This window comes from Brienomyrus brachyistius, chromosome 3, assembly GCF_023856365.1.
Source record: "Brienomyrus brachyistius isolate T26 chromosome 3, BBRACH_0.4, whole genome shotgun sequence".
Classification (NCBI taxonomy): Eukaryota; Metazoa; Chordata; class Actinopteri; order Osteoglossiformes; family Mormyridae; genus Brienomyrus; species Brienomyrus brachyistius.
This window is the reverse complement of record NC_064535.1, coordinates 22080045-22089601: the sequence shown is the minus strand read 5'-3', so window position 1 is coordinate 22089601 and position 9557 is coordinate 22080045. Positions and strand designations below refer to the sequence as shown.

Genomic DNA, 9557 nt, shown 5'->3' with positions numbered 1-9557 from the left:
GATGGAAATTAGGTTTTGTATGAATTTAAGATAATTGATTAAAATTCTGGATCCTTCATTGCCTTCCTAACAGCAAAGTGTTCTGGGTAAATTTAAACGGCATACAAAAGGTACAAATAAGAGAAACTCAAAAATAGACGCGTAAGCCACCAGTGCGCATGAGGTTTCATTTAATTAGCATCAATCCTTTTTCTGGGAACCAGAAGAACTGAACTGCATGTAGGATGTACATAACAGGGCCCACCTCCTGATGCACTAACATACTTCATATTCAATATTAAGTTTTTTTTTGTTGTTTTTTTCTTTGCTGAAGGGATTATAAAATATCATACATTATTAAACCAAAACATTTCAACAGTGTCTCAAATGAATTACACAGCACAGAAATTAGAGAAAAAAAGCCTTTTTTAAAAAAATTAAAAAATAAATAAAAGCAGAACGGCATGCCCCAAAGAAGTCAGCAAGAAACACCACAGCGAGAGTTTAGTTTTCAAGAAGAGCACAGTACCCATAATAAACGCCAACATGGAACATTCTTAAAGTGTTTGTGCCAACATAAGAGTAACAATCATTCTAAGTGCTTGCTGGGAATCGGAATACACAATGAAAAGGATCATTATTCAGCTTAAAATTCAATTCTCTCACGATTCATATGGTCCAAATTGCCTAGTAATTATGAATTCATAATAGTACTGTGCAATGTGTGCTGGTAATGGCGACCATTTTGAAACTCACAGGAGCAAATTGTTGCTAGAAGGAGCATTAATAAATTATAAAAGGAGCACTAGGATCAAAGTCCAATCGTACTCTTACCATGTCCAACACACATTACGTATAAGTTATTGGGGAGAGTGTGATTATTCTTTGAAGTACTTTAATAAAAGACATGTTTGCAGTGGTTGATTTGAACAAAAATGTGTGCAAAATAGGTGAGCAATGGTAACAGTTAACAAACAGACTCAGTCCACATACAGTACAAGCATATTCTTACTACCATTGTTAAAAAGGAAATTCCATAGCCATTAAAAATTCCAACCATTGCATTAAACTTTGAAATACCATATCCGTTTAACCAAACACAGACTAATTTGTAAGGAACAGAAGTATTTGGAAAAAATGCCAGACGTTATTTGGAGCAAAGATATTTATTTTAATTTATTTATTACATTACAGGTGAAATATTAAATAAATTACTTAAACATTTTCCCCACTACTGAGCGATACATTAAAAGTATATTTTAACAACTGGAATGTTGTTATTAACTTTCTGGAAGTTGTACTAAAAACACCCACAAAAAAAGTATTCAGCCTTCCAGAATGAGCCATCTTTTGTGGGAGCCAGCAGATGCATGCCCCTACTCAGAAGACAATTAATACACACCAAACTTCTGATTCCACAGTGTGAAGCACAGCTGAGTAACAATTATCTAAAAAGAGATAACTGCTGGTGACCCTGAAATAAACTTGTTGGCAACATGACACTTCAGCAGAGGATGAGAGGTTGAGCTTATTAGGCACAGGGAAATTACACAGAGAGCACAGGAGAGCCCCTCAACACATTTTCAGATCCATAAGAAGCTTACAGAAAGTTTTAATGAATCTCTGGAGAGCAGTGTCAATGTGCTTGACATTCAATTTCACACGGGCCCTGTGGCGTCAGTTTCCTGTTCCCTCCCAGGTCCTCTTTGATCTGTACTTCCCCGGGCCCTCGCCAGCATGGGGACCATCAAAACCGGGCCTCGAGAACTCACGGTGCGGAGAGGGCCAATTCCACTACTTACTAGGGTCGTGGCCGCTCGGGGTGGCGAGGGGGATCGCCTTCTGGAACCTGGAGGGGTTTGGGACCATCGGAAGGTTCCGCACTTCCGCAAAACCTTCTTTGGAGGAGCGCTGAGCAGCTGGTGTGGGGGAAACGGCGTTTGTGCATCCATCGGATAAGAGACGGCGGAAACGCGCGAGGAGGATACCCCGGGGAAACGGCGGGGAGGAGTCGAGAGACGCCGCTACTGAGCCTCTTTTCACAGAGTCTGGATCAACGGGAGGAGGCGATGGCTTTCCAAACCGAGAGACTGCCACAGGGGATTGTCAACTAACCAAAGTCAACAGAGGTTTAAAAACATCGCTCTTCCAGAGGACAGAGATCATCGCGCAATAGTGCTGAAATCATTTTTTTAAAAAAGGAAAAACGGAGACGGTACACAACACAACTGCACACGTGGACTCTACAGGAAGCTGGACTGCAGCGGTCGTCATGGACGCAGTCCGACGGAACCTTGCATATTTACAAACTGTCTCCCACCCACCCTACCCAATGCCTTATCTGTCGAGCCGACCAAACCCGTTACCTGTCGGGGTCTGTAAGGGGAGGAGGAGCAAAGGGTGGGGGCTTTTCTCAATCATGTACTCCTCGGAGTGGGCAAGTCGAAGACTATGGGCGGGTTCATGGGTTGGAAGTTGACCGTGCAGGCGGAGGCGTTGATGAAGGTGGTGGCACCATCAGTCATGACTCCATAGCCTGTTGAGGAGAAGAGGAGGGGAACGACAGGGGGGAGGACAAGCACAAACATGCCATTTTTTCATCTCTTCACAGCAATTTCATTGTAAATGTCTCTGAACACAGATGTACTCCTCAGCTAGCTGTCTCTTTATAATTCTGATCCAGTTTCTAAGAGCTCCAGCGAGGAGCCGACCAGGCTGACCTAAAAAAGACACGGCAGAGCCTCAGAGGAGGCTTCTGTGAGCACCAGGCAGCCGGCACGGCTAACAGGCATGTTCTCCTGGTGGAAGCCTCCTTTCCTCAATGCAACGGCGCTACATCTGCATCTCTGCAGCCTTGCCCGCATCCTGCAGGAACCTGACAAGATGATGTACTCTCCTGAAATTTATAGATGCAACACCCCTCCAAACAAACGTAATTAAAACTTTATAGAAAATGCTGGACGGATGTGTATTTTCAGGTTCGTTATGCTTTACTCCTTCGGTTACGCTTGTCGAGTTGTGTACCTCGTGGTTGGCTTGTGGGTGGATTTATGGTAAACGTGGTGTAGGGTACAGGACGTGGCCCAAGGCGGGGCGCCAAGCACCAGCACTGCCTCACCTTCATGGATGTGCCCAAAGACATGCAGCTTCGGCTGCACTCGCCTCTGCACCGTGTTCAGCAGCTCCACGCAGCCGACACGCTGCATCTTCCTCGGGACCCAGTCCAGGAAGCCTGCCACGGGACAGAGGTACAGCCAGTCACATGGGGTCGGCCCAACCCCCCGCAAAATGCCACCTCTGGACCCCGGTGGGAGAGCCGGAGAGAGGAATCCCTTTGAGCACAGGCACTGCTGACTCCACAGAAGGAGCGCACCACTGAGAAAGTGGAACGGTGGATTCCACAATAAGGAAGATGATTCTTTTGGGGGGGCGGGGGGGGGGAAGCTGGTGTCAGCACTTCACATCTCTCCAGCAGCATATTCCTCAGGAACTAAGACTAATCAACAGTCAGCTATTAATGGATAAAAAGAATGAAACTAAATGTTTTTTTTTTTTTTTTTTTAAATAATCTGTCAACGTCTCCCCTATTAAGCCATGACCAATATACCAAGACACAATTACGATATTACAGTATGACAACCTAAGGGAACTACCATAATTGCCATTTGTATTTTATCAGCGACTGGTTTATGCAATCCTCACAAGAATATTTCTTTTCATGAGGTCAGTTTTCCGCATTCCAGTCCCACAATGTGTTTGAAATGTGTTTTTATTCGGTATCATCAGAAATTAAAAAACGGCCTCCGCTTCATTCCTCCTCCTCCTCACGGCTCCTCCTTGCAGCCGCTGGGGTCTGTGCGTCTCTCCGCTTTGAAGCATTTCATAAAAAGCAGTGATTTACTGCACTGCAACAGTGTCCCCGTCCTGCATGCATTACCGTCCTGTGCTGTAGCCCTTCCAGATGCCCGCAGCTTATAAAGAGATCGCTGTAAACACTTGGCTAAACAAAAAGGAAAATAATTTATTGTGCCTGGTGACAGGCTGCAATAACAGAAATCAATCACACACACGGGGACGGCTAGAACTGGCTCGAGCTTAAAACGAGGGCTAAAAGGAAAACAAAGGCAACAACAAAACAAAAAGCCTTCTTCTAAGCTCTGGGCACCTGCTAGGAGCCGAAACTGGCACGCAGTGCGCAGGCCTTTCGGAGCGATATCGACCTGAGCTCCTCACAAGCCCTGGGGGAAAAATCTGGGCTGCGGAATGGCCATACAGTGACTGCTGTCCTTCGCCGTGTCACCTAAGGCTTTATGACGGCCCGTGTCCCCTGCCTTAGCACAGAGATCATCTGCTGGGCCGACCAAGTAAGTGCCAGTGTTCCAGCTGAGGTCAGAGCACAGAGTGGCCAGCTGTACCACTGGGCGAAAGGGCGTGACACTCACCCAGCGGGGGGCAGTGTGTCACCAGGATGTCGGTGGAGTCGGGGATCTGGTTCCACTTGTCCAGCAGGGCCTGTCCCCTGGGTAGGTTGAAGCCCCAACCGTAGTACCAGGGTTGCCTGTCCCAGAAAGAGAGAGTCTGTTAGAGGGCATGTCTGAAGCACACACTTTCAAAATGCCACTTCATTCCTCTCGCTACATCAATGGGTCCATGAGCAGATTGACTCAAAACCTAGGTGGCCATATAAATGCCTTGTAGCCTGAAAGGTAAATTAACGCTTGTCAGGTGCGTTCCAGCTTTAAATCAGATGATTTCCAAGGTGTTGCGGGACAGCTCATACCTCACATTCCTCCATACCTTGATGGTTCTGACTAAACCCTGGAACCAAGCTGTTTTTAGCCCTCGTATGCTGGCGGGCTGTTGGGTTGGTGTGCGCCGTACGGTCGGACACGGTTGCTCCCCATTGGTGCCGTTTTGGCCGACTGAGCAAGGTGAACGGGCACTGAAGCTAGTCGGTGAAACCGAGAACCTCTGATTAGGCCGTGTGTCAGCCATCACCTAGAGTCGTGCCAGCGTGTTCCAGTGCGAATTTTCACAATCGACGGGAGCCAATCGTTCATCGGCCTCGGTTGGCTCTAGTTTTTTGCTGTCTGCTTTTTGTGTACCGATCTTAACAGACTTAATTGCTCTGGCAGCATAAGACAAGATTAATGATGATTCCTACGATACGCGTAGAAGAGCCTGTATCTCAGATTCATGCTGAGATACCGGTCGTCATACAGCAGTAACATGTTCAGTAGCAGGGCTCCTCACCGGATTGATCACGTCCGAACCACATGCAACCTTCCAAGACGACACATACTTCTCTAAATTGCAGTTAGCATATGCAGAGTTGCTTGTGGAGGCCTGTTAGGTGAACCAGGGCTTCCGGACCTCTGCAGCCTTCAGTGACTATGTTTGTTGGAATGTGCTGTAGTATGGCGGGCTCTCTCACAAGAGCCATCTTCATCAAATCAGCACACAGGGCCGTGTTTCGCATCCAGATGTGTGCCTACCGGCCAAATCACTCGATAGCACAGCAACAAGATGAGCGTGAAGAGGACTGCAACTAATCGTCTGAGAGCGAAAAAAAATACTTTGGTGGATCATTCAGAGAACAGTCATTTCAAATTGCGGCTCTTAGAGATTAACCGGTATTATCAAAGGAGTACTTTCACGAGAAGCATCAGGATTCATTATCAAATGCAAGAAATAAACATTGACATTCTTTCCATCTAAAGCATATTCTGATGTCATTAGATGCAGAATGTAAGCATAGTCTTGTCGTAGGTATAACACGTGCTCACATCAGCAGACCTCATATTAAGGTCTAAGGTCTTGATTCAACATTTTCTTAAATTCGGCAGCTTGTGACTCTTTGCTTAAAAACGCATCAGAAAAAATAGAATCTGGGACTTGATGGTGTGGTTTGTGTCCTATCTCTCTTTGATTTGAGATGCAACAAGCTTGACTGACAGAGCAGGAATTAACATGTCACTAACAATCTTCCCTCAGATCCATCTTCCACGCCCGCGCTAAGATCTCCCGCGCCTGCATCGCTGCTGGTTCTCACTTGCGCTCTTGGCTTTTTTCCTTTTTAATTTGCGACGCGCAGCAAACAGCGGCGCCGGCATTCACCGTGAAACGCCTGCCTGATTCGGCGTGCACCATCCGCTGGGCGCTTCCAGGCTGCCCCTCCGTCCCCCTCCTCTGCCGCTGCAGAAGGCGGCCCGCCGTGAAGGTGCCATGGTACGGCACGCTGTACTGCACACGTGCAGATGGGTGGAAAGCTATATGCATGCCAGTTTGTTTTAAGATGAATATGCAGTGAGCTAATCTATTAACTGGGAAAACACTAGCGATTTCCCATTTAGTTTGATCCCTCATATGATCAATTCCAGGTAAAATTTTCTTGCCACAACTTGTAATGCTTTAAAAACTCAGAGAGAGGCCTATTTGTTTAGGGCAGCGCTTCTCAACCCGGTCCTCAGAGACCAACAGATAATCCACGTTTTTGCTCCCTCCCAGACAGTTCACATTTTTGCTCCCTCCCAGTTCCCTGCCAGACAGTCCACATTTTTGCTCCCTCCCAGCTCCCTGCCAGACAGTCCACGTTTTTGCTCCCTCCCAGCTCCCTGCCAGACAGTCCACGTTTTTGCTCCCTCCCAGCTCCCTGCCAGACAGTCCACGTTTTTGCTCCCTCCCAGCTCCCTGCCAGACAGTCCACATTTTTGCTCCCTCCCAGCTCCCTACCAGACAGTCCACATTTTTGCTCCCTCCCAGTTCCCTACCAGACAGTCCACATATTTGCTTCCTCCCAGCCTCTTGCCAGACAGTCCACATATTTGCTCCCTGGAGCCACGGTAGGAGCTGGGAGCGAGCAAAAACGTGGACTGTCTGTGGGTCCCCTTAGAAGTGGGATGGGAAGCACTGATTTTGGCAGATTAGCGGTTCTCTTGGTCTTCTTTTACTAAGTGTGAACAGGCCTGCCTTTGCTGCTCCTGCACACGCCACTCCTGGCCACTGAAGATGCACAACATCACTCGAGCGCCAACTTCTCATGGAAGACGCCGTACAAGGAGAGTGATTTTGTGGCATATTAAGGAGGAAACATTCCAACAAAGACTACTACTTTCGCAAGAAGTTTGATTGTACTATGATTTAAATTATTTAAACATTTAAACATTGAAACCAACCTTACTAATAGATACTCTGAAATATTCAAGTTCATCTTTTTAACAGATGACTCAATTAAAAGAAACTGCAGCTAGTAAGTCTATTCTCCCTCTAGGTTCTCTTCTGTTACACGTTGCTTTCTTCAGGGAAATGGGGAGCCACTAAAGCCACTATCTGACACAGTGAGGTCAGGAGGTCAAGGGTCACAGCAGGAACAGCCTCTGGGGTATGGAGTGAGGTCACCTCTGGAAAATTAGGCACACTTCACCCACTTATCAGAATAAAGGCATTTAGTATTTATTAATTAAATTGGAGGAAGGGTTCAGCGTCAGCACCAATATGAAAGTATCATTACAATAAGAACAGCCACTTTCTACTTCAAGTGCCAATGTGTTTAAAGTACGACGACTGTTCAGTGAATCTCTAACGAGATGGGGGAGGGGGGTGGTGGCGCTGGGTGCAATGGTAAAACGTATCACTGTAGGTGGACCTTCAAGTGCTCAAAGCAGATGACCAAACAGACACTGTGCTGTCGAGTGTGAAACTGCAGAGCATAACACAGCCTTTTTGTCTGCATGACAGATGCTCCTCTCCGGGGCAATTTACAGTGGCAGCAAACGACGGCATTCGCTTGGGAAACAGCTGGAGGTTTTACTGGGGACCCTCGCATTCAAAGCCTCATTAAACAGCACAATAGCAGCGTCCCACAGGGACAGGGAAACTAACCGCTGCCCTCTTTACTCTGACCTTTGACCCCTCTCCAGCTTTAAAACAAATACATGCGCAGTATTATTAATGGGGCACGAGGAGTGGGATTCATATGCGGTTTTCATTTTGTTTAAGGAGAAGAAAGAGCAAACTAGCATTTGTTTTAGACGCTGGCGCATGGGAATATCTCCTAAATGAAGCCCCCTCTTAGAGAAATTAAACAGGATTTTTCTTTCTTTTTTATTATTTTTTAATCATAGTTTCCAACTGATGTTCTGCCTTTGCGGCTCCCCTGCTTACAAAGCAGAGGAAGAAGACGGAGAAGAGAGGCCGGCTGTTTTGTTGTAGTCTCCTGTGATGTGAGTGATGCACTGTGATGGCTCTTGTGAGAACCCAAATTGTGCGCTTACAGAATGTAAAGTTTGCGCATACTGTCAGCTGCCTAAAGACATCAGCAGAAAGTGCTCATGAATTACTAACCAACCGCTTGCTGAAATACCGTGAGGCACAAGGCTTCAATTTTTAATTCCGACAGTTAACTTCAAGCTTGTTAAAAAAAAAAAATAAAAAATGTTTTGAGAAAATCTTGATTTTAAAAGGGGACTTTAATGTTTTAAGGGAATGTTTTTAATCTAAATGAACTCCCTGCTTTTTGGAGCCAGTGTAACTGGAACGAATTGTTCTGGGAGCAGGAGGATGGGAAGAGAGAGAAAACCCAGCAGTCCCAGAAGGAGCAGGCTTCAGAGAGCTGCGTTCTTCTCGAAAAGGTTCAACTTCAAGGCACTGTGGGCAAGCGGTGCTTTTTCACAAAGGAATTTCTGTGAGGAATCTCACATATACATTTTTTTTTTAATAACAGTGAACCACACAATAGAACTGTATGACTACTATTATTATTGTTGTTGGTATTATTAATGCAGAAGTTCCCGTAATGGCTTCACAGCTTCACAGTCCATCAGTTCCTCCTCTCCTTTCAGCTCTAAACGGTCAAGCAGACCCAACAAAACGTCGGTAAATGATTCCACTTGGGTACTTGCCCCATGCTTGTGTTTTCCATTTCATTTCATTGTAAACAATATCCAGTACAGCACCACGACACACACATATCTAACTGAAGTGTAAATTATGGCATCTATCACAATTTACTACTAGTACCAGAAGACAGACAGACAAAGACTGACAGACAGACAGACACACACACACACTCTCTTGGCGGATACAGAATTTTTGGGTAATGAAATTATTCAAGCAATATGACATTCCACAATTGGCTGCATAAACCACAATTTGTAAAAATTATCGCAGCTCATTCTCTGCTTCCTCCGAGTTGTGTGAGAAAGGCAGAAATTCTTTGTTATAATATTACAGAGGGCCCCACGGGGCAGAAAAGCGTGAAAGACAACATTGGGAGGAACCACCACCTATACTAGGGACTCTGTGGCAAGACGGCAAGCTAAAGGCCCCCAGGAAGTGTTCTGCATATGTGCGTATCTCAGAAGGAGACCCCCTAATGCTTGGGAGAACTGAAGGTCCCTGCTGGGTCCGGCTAGCCTGCTACCTCCACCAGGAAGAACAGGCGTCATAAAAGCGCCACTCTGTGGACACGCTTGCATGACTGCTTGTACCTCGCTTACGAGGACAGTCATTTTGTGACGCTATCGGTTGCACTGGCTGCAGCTGCATGCCGCACTGACTGCAGGTCCAGTGTAAAGAGG

The 9557-nt window shown here is 46.2% G+C and overlaps 1 protein-coding gene across 4 annotated transcripts in view; it reads right to left on the bottom strand.

Moving 5' to 3' along the window:
- Positions 1–153: 153 nt before the first annotated feature.
- The window catches only part of mpped1 (metallophosphoesterase domain containing 1), a 42927-nt gene continuing 33523 nt past the window's right edge, over positions 154–9557 (bottom strand). For 2 of the 4 annotated variants that reach the window (XM_049007467.1, XM_049007468.1), the window contains exons 5-8: positions 4422–4537; positions 3098–3211; positions 2700–2854; positions 154–2515 (exon numbers count right to left, since the gene is read on the bottom strand). In XM_049007467.1, coding sequence (XP_048863424.1) covers positions 2700–2854; positions 3098–3211; positions 4422–4537 — 385 coding nt within the window. In that variant the 3' untranslated portion in view covers positions 154–2515. The remainder of the gene's footprint in view (positions 2516–2699; positions 2855–3097; positions 3212–4421; positions 4538–9557) is intronic. The other 2 variants (XM_049007470.1, XM_049007469.1) reach the window with 2 other exon arrangements.